This window comes from Pelecanus crispus, chromosome 14, assembly GCF_030463565.1.
Source record: "Pelecanus crispus isolate bPelCri1 chromosome 14, bPelCri1.pri, whole genome shotgun sequence".
NCBI lineage: Eukaryota > Metazoa > Chordata > Aves > Pelecaniformes > Pelecanidae > Pelecanus > Pelecanus crispus.
The window spans coordinates 17,835,268-17,854,537 of NC_134656.1; the positions used below are offsets into that span (position 1 = coordinate 17,835,268).

The window sequence follows — 19,270 nt, forward strand, 5'->3', positions numbered from 1 at the left end:
TTCACGGAGGCTTCCTTCTGTGGTGCAGCTGAGCAGCTGGGGCGCGTGGGGAACTGAAGTTAAGGAACAGTTAAAAATATACCACTCCTGTTGGTTTTAAGGCCGCTATATCAGGACTTCATAAATGTTAAGCTCGCAGCGCTCGGAAGTAGTGCCCTAGCAGAAGGCAGGCGGAACTCTGTGTTGTTCCGCTGCTGACGGGGTAGAGGGGCCGCTGGCGCTGCGTCGTGCCGGGAGCCGGTCCCGGCTCTGCGGAAATCCTGGTCGTCAGCGGTTTCCATTCTGGTGTGGTTTTGGAAAAATAAAAGGGCGATCTGTGCACCTCTGGTGAATGGCTTACCGACTTCGTATCCATGCTTTTTTTCTTCTCTTAATTTCAGAAACGAGTGCCAGTGCAATGCAGTCAAAAAGAAGAAAATCCAAGTAAATTACTGCATGGAAACATGAAACTTGTAAATGAGTGTGAATTTACCAATAGCGATTTTGAGCTGTGATTTTTCTTTTTTAAATAAAATTGTGTACAGTAAGTCATTTTAATATTATACTGTTCCCAATAAATGATTTTTTTTCTAAAAAACAGATAAATAGATATAAAAACTGCGTTCTTCTAAAACCCCCTGGATTTACAAAGTGAAGTCCAGGGTTAGCACATTAGGTTAATGTGTTTGTATGAAACGGAAGGGGAGGGGAAGACAACTGTAAATTTATTTGTTTCCACTTTTCATAAACAAATTAGAATACAGGGTTGTCATTTTTAGGTATTAAAATAATGTATTGTGCTGTTGTTTTAAGTACTGTATGTGAATAGCAGTAAGAGGGTTTATAAACAAACCCGATCTTGTTTGGAAATGTAAATAATTTTATTATATAGTAGATCTGATGTATTTGTTGTAGAAATGGACCAGTGAAACAAAAAAATAAATTTAAGGGTTTGTATAATGTGGAATCCCTCATGCTCTAAATAAATGTTATTGTCCTATAATTTGCGTTGTATTATTATTAGCAGCAACGGCAGCATCATTCCAAACAGGAAGACTGAAGGGATTATTTAGAGCTCTAGGCCTGCAAGCTCCTTATATGGAGCTTTAGAAAGGAATTTGTTTAACCACAAACGAATTAACTGATGCAGCTGTTCTTGCGAAGCACGGAAAAAAAAAAATGCAAAGGCCGCCCTCCTGCCCTCGGGATGCGTGTGATGAATACGTAGCGAGGAGACCCAGAAGACAGCGCTCCCCGCAAATAAAGGTTCTCAGCAGGAAAGCACGGCAGAGGAAAGTGCCGCATCAAATGGGTTGAAGGCTTTCTGAAACACGGTAGCCCGAATTACATTTATCCGGATAAGCGCTGCCGTCAGCGGTGACTGGTTCGTACGTACTGCCGCCGAAAGCAGGTCAGGCTCTTCGTCCCGGGCAGCTCTCACGGTGAGGAGCTGAGAAGCCAGGCTTTTCAGATTGCTTGTTGCTTTGTGCACAAATAGATGCTTTCACCTTTTTTATTTTCTCCCGGAATTTTAAAAATACGTATATCGAAAGGCTGATTAAATACGACTTGTCATCAAATAGAAATCGTCACCTTTTCTGATGACGGAGGTTACCTGTTTGTGCACAAGGTGATCGACACCGAGCGAGGCCGACGTCTCCGGTCCCCGCCGTGGCAGTCCGGATGCTCCGCTTTGCAGGGACACTCCGATGTCGGTACGGGGGTGCCGCCTCCGCCCACCCCGAGCCCCTGCTCTCCCCCGGGGCTCACGCTTCGCGTGCTTTACAGGGGGGTAGCGTGAAGCTGGCTTCCACAAAAAGTATCTGCTCCCTTAGGATTATAGCTCCACGCATACACAGTTATATATGCATGTATATATTTCTATACGTGCTCGCAGGCACATGAGTACAGTCAGTAGGAAGCAGTTTCCGAGTGTTTGGCCTCGCCGCTGCCAGGCAGGTCAGTTGGGAATTTTTGGAGAATACAGAGCCGGGCAAAGTCCGCGAAACTGGAAGTCGGTCCTCACCGGCAAGGCCCACTGTGCCAATGAACGAGGGGAAGAGAGGGGATGCGCTCGGGTTCGTGGAAGACACCGCGTTGGGGGAAGTGGGCGAGCTTGAGCTCACCGACTACGGGGACGTGGACCTTGGGAAAGGGCAACGCAAGATCCTGCAGCTGGGATGGAGCCTTGGAAGGAGCCTTGTGCTGGTGCCTGCTGATGCGCGGGGCAGCGGCGCTGGGGAGCGGCTCTGCCGTCGGAGCCCTCGAGGAGCGCAGGCTATGGCCGGCTTCACGCAGCGAGGAGGGCTGCTGCGCCGGGCCGTGCTCGCAGAAGCGTAACCAGGGGTGAGGGAAGTGACCGTCCCTCTTTTCTTGGCACTTGTTAGACCACAGCTGGAATATTGTCACCTGGCTTCCACCACCACCCCCCCACACACACACACAAGATGTTGGTAGCGTAGAGGGGACGCAACAGAGGGCTACCAGGGTGGCCAGGGGCTGGGAACGCCTGGCCGGAGCGGGGAGATTGAGGGAGAGGGGCTTCGTCACCCTTTCAGGTACTGGGGAAGATTGAGCCAGGCTTTTAGGGAGGTGGGTGCTTGGGAGGAGGGGACACCACTAGAATAAATGGAAAAAGAGGAGGTTCTGGCTGGATAGAACAAAGAATTCCCCCTGGGGACAGCTGGGCACTGGACCAGGGCTCCGAGAGGTGGTGGGATCTCTCTCTGGAGATTTTCAAGAACCGGCTGGCCAGAGCCCTGTACAACGTGGTCTGGATTCGGCATTTACCCTGCTGTGCGCAGGTTGGACTGAAGACCTGAGCGCCATCCCAGCCCCAAGGACCCTGCGCTTCGTCTCCCGCCGCCGAATCTGCTTCTCCATGAGAAGGTTTGTTAAAGTTCTCTCCTACCTATTTTTTTTCATTCCCGATACCTAACCTAACAATTCCTTGAAGCGCTTCTCCCAGCAGCTGGGGGATTGCGGGTGTAGCACCCGGCGCGCCCCGTGGCTTTGCTGTGCTGGAGGAGCAGCCACGGGGCTGCTGGGCTCGGTCCCACCCCTGCCCAAAACATTTTTTTTTTCTATTGACTTGTCCCTGAAAGTTACAGCATTGACTTTTTAAAGCTTATTAAGATTATTGTAGAAACCAAAGCTTTTTGCAAACAGATTTAACTTGCAGGTTTTAGAGGAATACGCATAAAATAGAGTTTAAATATATTTTTTTTTTATTTCTTGTGGTTTTTCTTTATATTAGATTTTTTTTTTTCAGTCAAAAGACAGCATTACAACCTAACAACCAAAACCAGGTTACATACACACAGGCACACTACGTAACATATTCCAGGCAGTCGTGTCCTTCAGTCTGTTGACACACGGCAAATGTTTAAACAACGTCCTACGAGAAGTAGACACCCTTTCTCTACTAACCTTGCTTACACCGATTTAACATGTAACACACAAATAGACATATTTTGTTAGCTTCGAGTTTCGGACGAGGTTTCAGTCCTACAGCATAGGTGACGTAGAAAAACGTGGGGATTTTTTTTTTTTTAACTCTTCTCGAAATCCCGGTGTGGAAGTTGTCCCACTGTTGTAAGGCATTCAGCAGAGCACGGCTGATGGAGAACTGCGGCGTGGGCATCTGCTCGATGGCGTGGGTCCTCCGCACATGCGGCCGGGGCCGGTAACATTCGCCAACGCATTTTAGGGAAGGCTTAAGGCAACCTTTGCTGACCAAACAGCACTTTCGTCTCCTTTCTCTTGAGCTATTGAACACGCCGTCTGTCCTGGCGAAGCGCTGGTGCTCGTTCTGCCGCTACTGCTCGCTCTCCACGCACAAAGCGGTGAGGAACCGGGGTTCAGGCTGAGCTTTTCAAAGCCGCCTAAGAGATTTAGCATCCGAAATGCTAAATGCTTTTTAGCTAAAAAAAAAAGCTAAATGCTTTCCAGGCCATTAATTCTGTTAGGCTTCTCTGAAAATCCCAGCATCTACTTTTAAAACAACATAGAAACACGGAAATATCAAAAACTGACTCCCCAGTCATCTCTTGCATAGGACGTTTAACTATAGTTCACTGATTTATTCAAGTTCTGCAGCTGTGTTAAAAAAAGATGACAAACCATGAAAAAGGGTGAAAGGCACACGTACAGTCAGTCCAGCATGGAGATGGATAATGCGCGTGGATGAGTTTTACAAGCAGAATACCTAGGGTTGATACATACAAATAAAATATTGCAGTGCTCAGTGGCTCTGTACGGATATAGTTATGATACAAGAGAAAATATTATTATGTTACTGTTATGCCTTGTGCACTTCCCTCATATCCCCAGATTTCCCGAAGCAGAACCGTGCCAACAGAAAGCTGAGGGTAAGGTTTCAGTGAGACTTGGGCATAGCTGCTCCCGGCTTCCCTGACGTGGCTACGCGAGGTGAACATGGAAGAGCGGAGAAGCTTTGGGCTCCCCTGTGCAACCCATTTTTAAGCTACACTTACAATTTACTGTGCTGGTTTCCCCCTCCATTTGCAAGGAATAAAATCTTTCCCCCCCCCACAGGTGATAAAATACGATCAGAGTGGAAGGCAGAGGGATTTTCGTGGTTAGCTGTAACGGAGCCACAGCTTCGCGGCAGAGTTTTCCCGCTGCGGAGCATGCGGTAACACCCCTCTAGCAGAGCTTTGCGCCTGCTCTGGGTATGGGGCTGGAAAAGCAGCTCCCCCCCCGCCCCCAGCCCAGGAGGTTTTAGCTCAGAGCGCGTGGAAGGGGCGGACACCTGGGTGTCACCTCTCTGTTAAAGAGAATTTTAAAAAGAACTGCTCATACGAGCCATCTTTGTTATTAAATGGAGCTGCTCGTCTTTGTCATCCTCATCCTTTTAAGGAAAGAGTTGTGGGTTGAGTCAATGACAACAGATCTCTCTTAAGAAGGAAGACGAAAGGCTGTTTGATGATGCCGCGATGAATGGCGTGAAATGGGGGGCGGCGGGGAGACCTCCTGCCCAGGCTGGCTCTGGTCGTCCAGAGCCCACGGCTGATGAGCGCTCCCACCGCTGGCATCCTGGGGTCGAGCGGAGGAGAAGGCAGCGTCTCCGGCGGGCCTGGGGACGCCCCCCGCCGAAGGAGGGACTTGCCAGCCACGCGGAGCCTCTCCCACCACTGCATCCAGCTTCTGCAGCCACGTTCATGCCACCCATGCCAGCTGCTCCGGTCGTGTTGATGGGACGAGGGCTGAGCCCTTGAGGACGCCGGGAAATTGCTCATGACTTTGACATTGTATTGAGCAGCTCTGAGAGACATGGGCGGAGGTAGAAAGCTCCACCCTGAAGAAGACAAGCCCTGAGGTGATCAACCCCATTTAAGGCCCTTTAATGTCCCCGGCTGGTCTGAGGTGGAAGTCCCCCGGGATGGAGAGGCCGCGAGCGTGGTGGGCGTCTGTCCTCGGGCTCTGGTCCCGCGAGCAGCCGTGCTGAGGAGGTCACCAGGCACAGCCCTGCGGTGCAGAAGGACTTGGGGGGAAGCTCTGAGGACTTGGGGGGGGGATGCTGGGGTGCTGGCGCGTCCCTCCCACCACCGGCGGCTATTTCTGAGTGCAGACAGCAAAGGAGGTGCAGCGAACCCGAGGCACATCTGTGCCAGCAGTGGCCACGGTGGCTTCTGACGATCCCCGGTGGCTAGAGAGTCACGGTGGCACCAGCTGGACACAGGTGGCCTCTTGTTTTAAACCCGGACGCTCATCCCAGCACGGGGAAACGGGGCTCAGGCGTCTTCTGGCAGGCAGCAACAGGCAGATGCCGAGAGCCAGTTTTCTTGACTTGCGATGTCCTACTGCTTTTTACTGGCTGTTTTCTATTATATGGTTTAATATCTGGGGACTTGCTTGTTTTTCAATAAATTCACCTGAAATTTAATTTCCACTTTATGCAGGGCACGGGAGCTGATATTTATCCTCCACAGGAGCAATTGCAAAGCTGTGGGATTGAAGTCTAGAACCTCACTGGAGTATTTTTCTTTTTTTTTTTTTTTTTGTTCTGACTGGTATGACAAGACATCTAGTGGGTTTTTTTTCCTCCCCAGTGGAGCTGGATGGAACAGGAAAAGGTATCAGTAAGATGTAAATGTAAAATTATCTATTGATTAGAAACGTGCCTAAAGGAAGAGTGAAGACTCCTGCAGCGGTGATCTTTGGGATGAGCCATGCGTTTATGTTATCCATGATGAAAAAGAAACACCGACTCCCATGGAAAGAATCCTTTTCCTTCCAGAACGAGCTTTTACAGCAGGGTTTTTTTGGAAAGCGCATTTGTGAGTGCAAGTTTCAGAGCATCGGGTGACAAGGACTTTTGCCCCTCCTCCCCTGGCAGCTCCCCCCAGCCTTGCAGTGCAGGCAAGAGCCAAAATTTGGTGGAAGGACTTCGTTGCGGCTGACGTGGCAGCCGGAGAGGTGTCCTGCACGTGCCGTGGGCATGCCGTGGCCGCTAGCCTGCCTTTGCACGGTGCGGCAAGCAGAGCCGTGCGGGGAGCAGCCCTGGGAGGTGGGTCGCACGAGGATACACGGGTTTAGACGTGTCCTGGCGTCATCGGGTTTTCTTCTCGAGAGGCGGCACTTCTCCAGGAGAGCTGCCTCTCCTGGTCTTGTCCTGATGGCTGCGGGAGCCTCGCTGCTCACTCTGATGGGTTCCTCCACCGCGCTGGCACGGCGATAGGCTGCCCTGCCCCGTGCCTGAGGTGCAAACGTCTCACGCCTTGCTTGGAGGAGATCCCCTACACCACAGGGACGTGGAGTGCTGGAAAGGATCCTTCCACCCTGGGGGTCTGCTGCCTCCACAAGCCCCAGGCAGCGCTGCCCCAGCCTGCCCGCAGTGTCCCCATGCCCCCAAGCCTGCCTGTCCGCGCCCGCTCCTCGCTGCGATACCAGCGCGGGGCTGGGAAGCTGCTGCCGGAGCCAGCGCGCCCATCCGAGCCCCGGCAGCCACGGCTGTGCCACGCTGCCCGGCAAAGCTGGCGTTTGCTGAACAGAGATTTGCCCGGGTCTCGCCACTGGGGAATTTTCCTTTTTTTTTTTCATGCTTTCATTGCAAGAAATAAAAAAATTTCCTCCCACAAATCTGCCTGTCACCTGCATCAGCATTTCTCCACATGATTGCTCCGATGGCTTCCCCCATCCCAGCTGCCTTCTGATCTCAGGGATGCGGTGGGAGCCAGGCCAGCTGTGGCCGACGCAGAAAGCACAGCTCTCCTTCACTTCCCAAATCCACGGGGACTCATTGCTTAAACTCCGTACCTGGGTGTTCACAAACAAGCCCAAGGAGGGAGCAGCTGCATTCTAGCAGCTGTAAGGTGGATTTTCGGGACACGGGCAAACGAAGAGGGGCTGCTGCTCAGGGATGGTTTCACCACAAGCAGCCACAGCTCCTTCTCCAGCAGCCGCTGCGTCGGAGCGGCAAACCCTGCAGCGCTTCCAGCGTAGCAGCCGCTGCAGCCTCTCCCCAACATGTGCTGCCACCGGCTTCGGCCACATCCCCGCAGCATCCGTCAGGACCGCGCAACCAAAGACCTCACAGACAGAAACAAACCCCACGTCCGAACAGAGAAGCCCAGAAAAAGCACATTTTGAAAGACCCCAGCATATTTGTTTGTCCCTGAGGCCATGCTGTAGTTTCCCCCTACGCAAGTAAAGAAAAGAAAGCAAGACTCATCCTAGCCATTCAAGCGGGACACCAGCCCAAGGGCCTCCCTGCCAGCCAGCGCCGCGTTTGCTTCACCTTCCCATCGGGAGCACCGCACAGCTAGTCACAAATTGAAAATACTGGGTGCAAAACAAAAACCCAACAAACCCCTAAAAAAAAAAAAAAAAACCTAAAAACCGCACCCCGAAACAACCTACCAAACGCACCGTGTTGTGAAATATCTACACATGCACACATGTGCACACACAGGAAAAGTTCTCAGTTTTTTTTTTTTTTTTTTTTTTTTTTTAAGCACCTTTCGTTTGTTTTAAGATTCGAGGAGACTCATAACCTCAGTGTAAAGGGGTTTTCTTGCTCTGGCAACACTGGGCGGGAGATTTGGTATCAGGCCAGGTCTTGTGCTCACCGTTGGGCAGGAGAGGAGCATTGCAGGGCTTCGGCAAAGCGCGGTTTGAACACACCTTTGCCGCAGCATAAGAAGGGTTGGTCACGCTGCTGGATCTGCAGTCACTTCGCAGGGGGTTAATAGGTGATTATTAGATGTTAATACACGAGCAAGTGTGCAAACAACGGGGGGGGGGGGGCGGGGGGAGGGGGGGTGTCGCAGGAGCCCATATAAGTTGTGGTAGGCGCGCTCCGTTGACCTGCAGGATGCTAGGACTCTGCATTAACCTCTTCATGAAAACATTATTAATAATTTATTAATCCTTTATAAACATACTCTTGATATAAAGTGTGATAATAGTTCTGCTTCATGTTCTGTGCTGGCTGGGCACAGCGTGATGAAAGATGTCTCGGACTGGCACGGAAAGAAGAAAGGAAAAGCAAACAGTTTGCATTCGCTGCCGAAAACCAGGACGGAACCACAGCATCTGCCGTCTGAAATGGGTGCTGGGAGCCGGCAGTCGGCAGCCACGCCTGCGCTGAGCCCCCCGGGAGCACGGCCAAGGGCTTCTGGCTCATGAGGGATGAGCGGGACGCAGAGGAGGATTTTGATGAGGGGTTTCTCTTACTGGGGTACCGTTTGCAACCAGACCAGTGGGCACGGGAAGGCCTGGGAGGTGAGACATGGGAGAATCCGCCGCGGGGACGCTGTTCCCAGGCAGCCTTGCTGCCCGCCAGCCCATCTTCCCCTGGGAGCTGCAGAGGGGATGACGGTGTCGCAGCCAGCCTCTGATTTTGGGAGCATTCCGGTGGGACTGGAGGCATCTCGGATGCACAGGAGGAGACTTTGCAATGGAGAATGGGCTGGGAGGCAGGCCACTGCTTGGTTTGTCCACTTCTTGATGTATATTTGGGCTAGAGAGAGAGAATGCTTCCTCTAACGCTGCTGCCCAGCAGCCACAGAGCACATCCAGTGGCACGGGGAAGGCAGCACCTCATCGGACACCTGAGAGCTCGGGCTCAGCCCCTGCTTGTCTTCACAAGCATCTGTGCCAGCGTCCCTACAAACGCCAACGCGCCTGGTTCATACCAGGCATCGCTTCTGGGGGGAAAAAAAAAAAAGGCATTTAATGTGAAGCCAAGGAAGCCAAAGGATGTAAACGTTCCCCTCAAGTCAAGCAGTTGTCAATCTCTTTGCCGAGCAGACACCAGAGACAAAATAGGGCGATCTCCAGCGCGGTCTTAGGTTTGGCAGCGAGGGACGGTGATTGCGGTGAGGCCCAAGGAGCAGCGGGCGATGCCGAGGGCTGGGGGGGTAACGCCGGGTTCCCCAGCCCGCTCTTTCTCTGCTGATAAACCACCAGCTGTGAAAAATCAGCTCTGGTGCTGCCGCGCTGACCAGAAAGGCTGAAAAAAAAGCAGTGGACCAAACCAGTGCGGCAGGTGCAGAATATGGCCCAGCGTCTCCGCCGGCGCAGCAGCCAGCGCCGCGCTCGCCCCGGCGAGGAGGCATCACGGCACTCGTGATGAGGGTGCCGGGTCTTGGGAGGACTTGAAACAAGAAACTGGCCTGGAAGAATTGAAAGGGAAAGGCTGAAAAGAGAGATTTGAAAGTTTTTTTTTGTTGTTGTTGTTGTTCTGTCTGTGCTTTTGGGAATGCTGTGCCATCGGAGCAAAAGATAAACGCTGCAGGTGAGCATCATCAGCTGGCTCCCCTGTGGCCCGGGCTCCCAGGCACAGAGCTGATGGCTGGTGCTCATAAGAGGGTTCATTTTGTTTTTAATCTCATTTAAAAAATTCATAAATATCAGCTGTCTGAGGTTGGGCTTACCACGATTCCTTCAACCCAGGACCCAAGCTGATACTAAGGGATGTAACATGGTGAATGGAAGAAACTCTTGTGAAATCAGCATTTTTTGGGGGGGGGGGTGGGGGGTATTTCTTGTCTCAGCGGGTGGGAATCCAGGCTGTGAGCTGGCCATGAGCAGCACACGATGGCCAGACCTTCCCCGGAGCATGGGGTGCAACACCAGTCCCTAAAGGGAGGGAGCTGGGGGGAGATCAGCAAATTGCGGCTGGGTTTGGAGCCATCTCAGCTGGTGCTGGAGCTGGTGAAAAGTCTGGACCGTGTCCTTCGAAAGGCAGAATGAGGGCATCATGGGGAGGAGAGGGATTTGCATTGAAAAGCAGCACTGCCTACGACGGAATTTGGCCCTTCATGGGCAAGGATGCAATTTTTAGTGGGGGGAGAAGACGTTCCTCTCATGGCTCCACCGCAGCAACCCCCTCGCCTGGCCCCGCTGCCAGGCCTGCCCCGTCCCGTCCCTTTGCAGCTGCTCCCAGGTCCACCTTTGCCCTTACTTCAGCCTCTTCCCTCCGGCCTCCTCTTCGGCATCCCTTCACCACCAGCTTCGACGTGCTTTTGCCACCTCGGGGAAGCCGCGCAGGTCCCTGCCTCCGCTCCCCTCCCAGGGGTTAACGCCAGGCAGCCGACGCTCCTTGGCTCAAACGGTGCCGCTCCCACGTATGCAGGCATATGGCGGCACGTGTACACATACATACGTACACATGTATGTATGTGCGCCTTGGGCACACGAGCGGCTCCAGGAGCAGGGGGCTCGCTCGGGCGAGGCAGCCACGGTGATGCTACCGCTGGCCCCGGGCTGGACGCCCGCTCCTGGCGCGGCGGCCAAGGGCTCCGGCGAGGCGCTGGGACGGTGCTTTGTTTCCTGAGATTGCTTTTAAGGTTGTCTTTAAAAAAAAAAAAACCATAAAACCCACACGCCATGAGGCACCGCGAGCCACCCGGCCGACCCTGCCACAAAGGTTTCCACCGGCTCTTCCCCACGGCAAGCCCTTCGGGGCCCGGCAGTGGGGATTTTGTTTTTCATGGTACAAATGTAGCTAAGAAATCAAGGAGGGAGGAGAGTATTCGCTGGTTTGCGGGGCAGGAAGCATTATTTAGTGTCGTTCATGACATTTTCCTAAAAAAAAAAAAATCCCAAATCTTGTTGCTTGGTTGCTCTTTTCACTTCTGCTCGGTGTCTCTGCTTGTGACATCCCAGCCTGGCTATACGTGGAGTCATGACGTCATGAAGAAAGGCACTGATGTCACAGGCTCGTCAGGACAAACAGGCTTCACCGTGGATTTCGGAAACGGGGTGATTGCACCGGGAACACCGATCTCCCATGTGAAGGCTGGCGTGGCTGCGAGGGTGGAGGGGGCGGCGCGGCCCGCCATGCCGGCGGCTCTGGGGGCGGCTGGCCCGGCCGGCGCCGGGGGCGAGGGGAGCGGCGGAGGGCGGCGGGAGGAAGACGAGGAGTGGGGAAGCCGGGCGTGCGGGATGGCGGCGGGGGGATATGGAGTGAAACCGCAGCCCGGCGTCACCGGTGTTCGTCGGGGCCGGCGCTCGCTCCCCGGGGCGGCTGGTGTCGGGGTGGGGGGTGAAGTCTCCCTCGGCCCCGGGAGGCGGAGGGGGGGGAGCGGCGGCGCGGGCGTCCCGGCGAGGTCAGTAGTTGCAGTGGCGCTGGCAGGGCTGGTGGACGAAGGTCCCGGCGTGCTGCTTGGCCCGGCGCAGCGGGCGCTGGCGGGCCCGGTTCTGCCGCTGCAGCGCCTTCTGGCTGAGCCGGTGCTTCTCCACCAGCTGCTGGGCCCGCTGCACGCGCCGCGCCTGCCCGACCTTCTCCAAGATGGCGGCCTTCACCGAGAGGGACCGGCTGTGGTGCGGCACGTGCCGCTCCAGCCGGGGCTCCGGCACCTCCCTGCAGAGAAAGGGGCCGTCAGCCGCCTCCGGCACCCAGCCCTCGCCCGCCCCCGGCGAGAAGGGGACTGGGGTCTCCAACCCCGCCATCACGGCGTGCCCCCAGCATGGACCCGGCCCCCTCCCACCCCAGCAGCCTGCCGAGGGGTGGCCACGCTCCGGCACAGGCGGGCTCCGGCCACCCGGGATAAATTCAGACACCGCCGGGCACGGGGCTGGAGGGAAGCCGAGCCCTGCCCCATTGCCATCCCACTTGCGACCCATCCAGTCTCCTGGCCCGTGCCCAGCTCCCTTGGGCCCCCTTTCTGCACCCTCCAGCGCTGAGGTTCCTCTGAAGCTCTTGAGATCAAGCTGTGGCCCTCAGGGAGGCTTTGCAACAAGGAGGTGTCCCCTAGCCCGGGTGGAGGTTCACCCCAAATTCCTGCACCGCGGGTAAATGACCACGCTGCGGCACGGGGCGGGCGCTTCCTCCTCCCCTGCCCCGGCGAGGGGCTCCCAGGGGCGACGCTGGAGGGCTGGGACTGGGGGGCAGCGGGGACCCCGCGGCACAGCGGGAGCCGGGGCTGTGCCGGCAGCAGCAGGGCTGAGCACGAGCACGGTCAGGGCTTTCGCGGTGCCGTGGGGCAGTGATGGGGAGAGGGCAGAGCTCCCCGGGGGCTGCAGCGCAGCCCCAGGGAAGGGGTGGGGGGGCTGCAGCCCACAGCTCCTGGGGGAGGACGGGGCGGGGGGGGCCATTGGGGCATTTCTGTTTAACCTTCCCCCCCAAGCTCGGCTGGACTTTGGGACAGGGACAAACGTCTGCATCCATGGCTGGTTGTGGCCCGCTCCCCCGCGGCTGTGGGACACCCCTGCGCTGGGCCGGTACGGAGCCAGGGGCGGGATTGGGGGGCTGCAGCACCCTCCTGCTGCGGGGAGCCGGGGTCTTGGGGGACAACTGTGCCCAACTGTCCCGTTGGGTTTGCTTTGCTTGTGCCATACCTGTGCAAAATCCCGTGTTTAAGCCCAGCCTGGCAAACCCCCCTGGACGGGCGGTGAGGTGACAGGCGGCATCGGCATGGCACGGCCCGCCACGGTGCAGCAGCACGCTCATGGTCCTGCACCCGTGGCCGTCTCAACACGGCGTTGAGATCCCCTTAGCAGACTATTTCGGGCCACGGAGGCTGCTGTCCTTGCACGGTGCCAGCCAGGGCACCCTACCAGGTGCGCAGGGTGGTCCCTGAGGTGGGCCATGGGGACACTGAGGTTCCCCACAGCCCCGCTCCGACCGTGGGCAGCGTGGGCGAAACGCTCCTGGGCATACGTGGTGATTTGGGATGCCGGGACTGACCGTCCGCCCCGGTCCCCCCCGTGGGTGCTGGGGCGCGCAGCCCCCCCGCAAGTACCCCCAAGCCGCACTCACCCAGCAGCATCGTCCTCGGGGACCTCCCCCTCCATCTCGAGGGTGCTGGTGATGTAGACAGACATGCTGGGGTGCTCGATGAGCAGGTCCTCCATGGGGCTGCTCCCCACGCCACCGGGGCTGGGCCCCTCTGCAGTAAAACAGGGGGGAGGGGTGACAAACCAACTCTCGTCCATCAAGCAGGGACCGGCCGGAGCCGGGGAAGCGGCCGGCAATGGCGGCGGACCGGGGGGTGCCGGGCGGGATCGTGCTGAGCGCCCGGTACCGCCAGCACCCACTCGCCGGGCTGCGCCGGGGCGGGCACGGCTGCCTGGGGGTGGCGGGGGTGCAGAGCCATGCGGGGCGCAGCGGGGACACACACACACCATGTACAGTGGGGAGGGAGGGGGGAGACAAAGGGGCATCGTTAGTGCGAGAGACACCCCACCACCGCCACCACCACCGCTCGAGACGGGCACGGCCTCGCCAGGACCTCGTGGGGAGGGAGACGCCGGCAGTGCCCCACCGCCGCACCCCAACCAGCGCCCTCCACGCCGGGGTGGCTGCCGGCGCTGCGGGCTCCGTCTTTGCTAAGCCAGCAAGCAATGGAAATGGTTCTGGATAGGCACTTTAACCAAAAAAGTAGGGGAAACCAGCAGGGTTTACTACAGCAATTTTTTTTTTTTCCCTTCTCAAAAGAAAGGAAGACATTCAGCTGGCAAGAAACGCTGCTTTTGCCTGTTCTTACGGCACCTGAGCCATGCCGTGCCGCTCCGGAGGAACGCCGGCCCGCCTGCGCTTGCAGACCTGCCTGGCGCTTTGCAAACATTGAAACCCAGCGCGCGCGCACACACACACAGAGGAAAACACCAGTTCACACCTTTTTTCTGGAAGAAACCTGGGGAACAAATCCTTCAGCAAAGGTTTTCGTTGTGCCTTCAGCTTCAGTCCAGCAGCGGCAGAGTTTTGGGTGGTTGAGCCAGGAGGTGCCCCCCCACCCCTCCGACACCCCAGCCTTCCTTGCCTTCCCGTCCTCATCTCCACCTGACAAAAGCACCTGGGCTGGTGTTTTTTCCTGCCCGTGCTTGGAATTACTGCTTGTGTTATGGGAAGGGAGCCTGCACCTAATGCTGGGCTCATCGGGATTCCCAGACCCGTTCCCAGCCTCATCAGGGGGATTGGAGAGACCTGGTCTCAGGGAGGGATGCGGTGCAGTATCTATACGGACACGGGTGACCCTGCAGCTGGGTGAGGCTGCAGGAGAAATCAGCGGTGGATGTGTTCTTGCGGTGGGGAAATACAGCGCGTGAAGCACGGCGTCGGCGTTCGCCACCCGGCGTGTCCCCGGCTCCTCCCGCAGATGATGCCCCAGCCCGGGGCTTAGGACAGGCCACAATTAGCCTTGTGAACACGAGAGCATCTTTCTTCAGGTCAGTAGATATCAAGCTATTAATAGTCGTTGACATGCCGGGCTGGAGATTATTTGTCAGCCTGGAGACAGCCATTGAGCCCGGCTGGAGCATTCCCGGACGGGAGCGCTCCCGCAACAGGGGCTGTGGGCGCAGGGAGCTGGGGACCCAGCATGGCTGAACCCGTGCCCCAGCCGTCCGTGGTTACCTGTCCCCGCCCTTTGCCAAGGTGGGTTTTAATGTCACAAGGAATATTTCAGGGTCCCCAAAGCCCTGGCTGCCTTGCAGCCCGATCACCAAGCACTGGGAAATGCTCTTTGCTCCCTCCCCGGGTGCTGAGCAGAGCTGGGCTGGGCGATGGGGTGAGGGGGCATCTCAACCGCTCCTGGGAGAGCGGGTTAATTCGGGTGCATTTTGCAACACGTGGGTCAAAGACCTGGCTGAGAGGGAATGAATCTGGAGGCTTCTTAGGCTGTCCCGCTGCCGGAGGGAGCCAGGCTGTGAGATGCCTGCCGGCTGCCGCGGCTCCAAGGTGAAGGATGGGGGCTGGAGCCAGCGGGTTTAGTTTTTAAAGTGCTTTGCATAGCTCCAGCCTCAGAAATAGGGCTGAAATAAAACGGTCCCTCACCAGCCAGGGAATGCTACGGGAAAAGGCAGCGGCGGTGCCGGTGGGGATTAGCAGTGGGGTGGCAGGTCCCAGGCAGACACGCTGCTGAAAGCTGGCTCTGCACCAAGAGCCTGGCCGCTTGATTGGAAAAAAAAAAAAAATGGGAGCCTTTGGTACCAAAGTTATCCCTGGGTCCCTGCTGAGCCGGCTGCAGTCTCGGACCCAGGGGATGAGGGCACAGCCCAGCGTTTCTCTGTCTGGGGAAACTCCTGGCCCCTTCTGGCATGCTTTGGGCACGCTGCAGCTGTTGCCAGCTGGCCCAACACGTGGCAGCTGCGTGCCTGTTGCTCCAGGGACCTCCTCGCCACCAGCCCCCTCCCGTGTCACTGCTGTGACCCCCCCGGGACAATCACCGGAGAGCCCAGAGGACAGGGAATCCTCCATGGCTGCCCGTGCCCACGCCGCCCATCCACCTCCAGCAGCTCTCCGTAGTGCTCCCACCAGGCGCGGGGCTGTTCCTGTCCCCATCCCAGGCTTGTCCATGCTCCGGTCCCCTCTCCAGCTCACCGCATGGGGGAAAAACCCTAATGAACGACTCACATCATGAAACGAGCTCTGCTCAGTGCACGGCGGGCAGGCCGGGAACATCTGCTCGGAGAACAGATGCCTGCAAGAGGGAGGCCGAAACCCTCCTCCTAAACCTGCAGGATACATTTGTGATCCCCTGGGCTGGGGCACCACATCTAACCAGAGGCTGCAAAAGCAGACCACAGCCACCGAGGAGCTCCTGCACGGGCAGGCTTGTTTGTGTAAGTTTGCTGCTCTATTTGCAAGCAAAAGGTCATAAAATTATCATTGCAATTGGTTGAGTCATCAACCCTACAATAGCAACGCCAACGTCTTAATGGAGCTGGAGAAGCTCTCGGCACACAAGGAATTTGACCTGCCTGGTTGGTGTCAAACAGGGCTCTGGGTGGTTGTCACCGTCCCTGGGAATGGGGAACCCTCGAGGGATCTCTACGTACAGGGACCTTGTTGCAAGCCCCCCTTGTCTGAGTGCTGTTGGCCTGGGCACTGGGAATCGTTTGGGAAGACAAGCCCTTTGGAGTTGAGATTTGCTCCCCTGATGGACTCAGCTGACCCAAACGTGGCCAGATCGCCGGCAGCACGTTCCCAGCTGGGGCAGGCAGGCACCACCACCGCCGCCTGCCCTCGCGCGGGGAAAACCCCGGCCCCCACCAGCACCCAGGGGCGGGGGTTTCCCTCAGAGGAACAGGATTGCACCAAAAACCCTGGGTGACCTCCCCGGGCTGGTGCTGTGCCAGGGTCCCATCCTGGCGCAGAGGCACCTGGAAGCTCCAGGGCCGCAGCAGCCCCGGCCGGGGACGCTGCTGCTGCTCCCACGCTGGCAGAAAGTCGGGAACCACCATTGGGAGAGGAAAGGGAAAAAGGAGGAGCAGGTCGGGGGCTGCTGCAGTGACCACAGAGCTGGGCAAGCTCATCTACTGTCATCTCAAGGGGTTTGCCCAGCTCCGGAGAGACAAGACGCAGCAGAGGCTGTGGGAAACAAGTCCCCCCTGCTTTCCTCACCTGCAAGATCAATTATGAGCCAGCCATCCTCCTCCTCCTCCTCCTCAACAAAGGGTTTGGGCTCCTCCAGGCCTTCCGGCGTGTTGCTGTCGCTGAAGAAGAGGCTGGTGAGACGCTGAAACATGGTGGGGAGCAGTCCAGCGGGATGGTCGGTGAGTTAGAGCTACTGCTGAGCACCGGCGTCCAGGCGCGGAGATGGGAGCGATGGGCAGGGAGGGGAAAAAAAACAGCACTCGAGGTCTCGGTGGTGGCAGAGATGCTTTGCTGCTAGTGAAATCGTAGCTGAGTTAAATGGCGTGTAGTGCAATTCTGAGGTTCTTCACTTGGCTTCAGTGCAAAGGCCTGTAAAAGGGAAAGAAAAAGGAATAACGCATTTGCACTGGTTGGCAGCGCGGGCCTCCTGCATCCCAGGTGCTCAGACGGGGCAGAGGGGACGGTGAAAAGGCGGCTCCGGCACTGATCTGTGCCGTGGGCTGTCCCAGCTGCTGGCACCTCCGAGGGCATCACGCACCGTGTCTGAGAGCGGCAGCGAAGGGCTGGGTGCCCGCACCCTGCAGCCCCCCGCCTGCCCCGAGCCCCACGTCCTGTCCCCTTCCCTTCCTCGCGGGCGGTGCGTGCCGGGGCACCCATCCGCCGGAGCTGGCAGGGGCAGAGCCAGACGATGCCCCAAAGTCAGGCTGGGACCTGCCTCCCCCAGCACTGAAGGGGCACTGAGCGTGGCTGGCGGCGCTAAGCTTTGCTGGAAGGGCGAAGGGTGCGATGCTGCCGTCCTGTCTGAGCACCGATGCCACGAGCCGTCCCTAAAACCCACCACCAAGCCACCGACAGCCACGCCAGCGTGGCCACCCTCCCCTCCTCCAAGAAGCCCTTGCTGGCGTTTTGCTCGAGCCCTGCCTGTGCTGACACCCGCTTGCGGTTGGTTTGGTATCGAAAAAGCCATTACTGTGATTGTCACTCTGTGTGCGTACCTGCATGGGCGCTCCTCCGATGCGCCTGCGTCCCACCGCCACCCTCCAGCCCCAAAAGACGACATTGTCACATGCGTCGCCACCGCTCCTTTACGAGGACCTTACAAGGAGCCACGGGACACAGCGCTTGGCTACGGGTCGCGTCTCGGCCCCGAGCGCAGAGGCGTCAGCGTGCAGGAGCGAGCGGCAGCCAGCGTGCCACCCGCTTGCAGCGGGGCAAGGCGAGGACGGCGATACCCCAGCCCTGGGCGAGTCTCTGCTCCATCCACACTCATCACTGGTTTTCCCCTGGGGAAACACATTCCCCGCAGCTCAGGGGGAAGTTGGGACTCACTGATGTTATTAATGACTGCAAAGCTCTTGGAGAGGCGCAGACAGATGGCAGCCGCAAGGTGCGGAGCGATATTGGTGCGGAGAAAATGCTTTTTGGTCCAGAGGCATTAAAGGGCATTAAAATGCCCTCAAGAGCTAGATGCAGGGAGAGGGGACAGCTGCCTGCTGCCTCGCTTGGCACATTGCCGTGGGTGCGTGGAGAGGGCAACCCCCCACCCGGTTCACGGCTCTGGCGACCAAGGTGGCAGAGAGCCTGCAAGCGGTCCTGGACCCTGGCGAAGCCCCGTCTGCTCCAGGCAACACGGAATGGGAAGGGTGCAGGGAGGCACCACGCGTCTGAGCCTTGCTCCACGTACGTGCCAGTTCTCCAACAGCTCCAGTTCCAGCTCGGGCCCCCCAACGAAGCGGCCTCTCCAGCCCCAGCGCTGCTGGAAGGGGCGGCTGGCTGGGCGCTCGCTGCGGTTCTAGGGCTCAGGCACCCTTGCGTTTATCCACTGTGGGACCGCTGTGCCTTGTGCCTTCCCTCAGCTGCCTCGGGAGGTACAACATCTGCTCCACAAAGCAGAAAGTGAAAAATCACGGGGAGCCTTTACCCCTGGGTGGGATCCGCTGGGCTTCGGGGGCTCGTCCCGCATCTCTGCCGCCCCGGGATGCAGGAGGGAGTGCTGGAGCATGAAGCAGCCCCACAACACCCAGCTCTCCCTCCCCGGCACGGCCGGGGCGGCGGCGTGCCGCTACCTGTCCCCTTGAGCAGGTCTCAAGCCCCAGGTGACTTCAGTTGCCCCGGAGGTGCAGGGCAGGCCGCGCGGCTACAGCCGTGCCCGGCTCCAGGCCCCGGTGCTCAGGGGTCCGGCCCCCCAGCACCGCGCGCTTCCCGCTCGCTCCGGGGTGGCAGCCCTCACCGCCATGGCTCATCCGTCCGCTCGCGCCCTGCGCCCAGATCCACCCCGGGGGAGCGGCTGCAGCTAAACCAGCCGGGTCCCGGCGGGGATGGCGCCTTCAGAACAGACTGGGCTGAGACTCGAGGAGCCTCTCACCACAACGCCTCGGAGGTCGGCGAGGGTTCCCCCACCGAGCGGGGGGTTTGGGGCACTGAGACACGACGGAGTCGTTTCCTCCGACTGCGGCGAGAGCTGCAGGCTCGGCTAAGGCAGCTCTCGCCCCCCAGCCCCCA

General features: G+C 57.8%; 2 protein-coding genes across 2 annotated transcripts in view; one reads left to right on the forward strand and one right to left on the reverse strand.

Moving 5' to 3' along the window:
- Positions 1–940, forward strand: part of NCOA6 (nuclear receptor coactivator 6) — a 48,029-nt gene extending 47,089 nt beyond the window's left edge. Inside the window, exon 16 of the mRNA XM_075720943.1 lies at positions 381–940. Within this exon, the coding sequence (XP_075577058.1) occupies positions 381–427 (47 nt within the window). The 3' untranslated portion in view covers positions 428–940. The remainder of the gene's footprint in view (positions 1–380) is intronic.
- Positions 941–11,559: 10,619 nt separating this feature from the next.
- On the reverse strand, positions 11,560–16,919 carry TP53INP2 (tumor protein p53 inducible nuclear protein 2). The gene is made up of 3 exons (XM_075721336.1): positions 16,796–16,919; positions 13,211–13,520; positions 11,560–11,812 (listed from the first exon to the last, which is right to left on the reverse strand). Exons 1-3 carry the CDS (start codon positions 16,917–16,919, stop codon positions 11,560–11,562), a joined length of 687 nt encoding a protein of 228 aa, XP_075577451.1.
- Between the last annotated feature and the right edge of the window lie 2,351 nt (positions 16,920–19,270).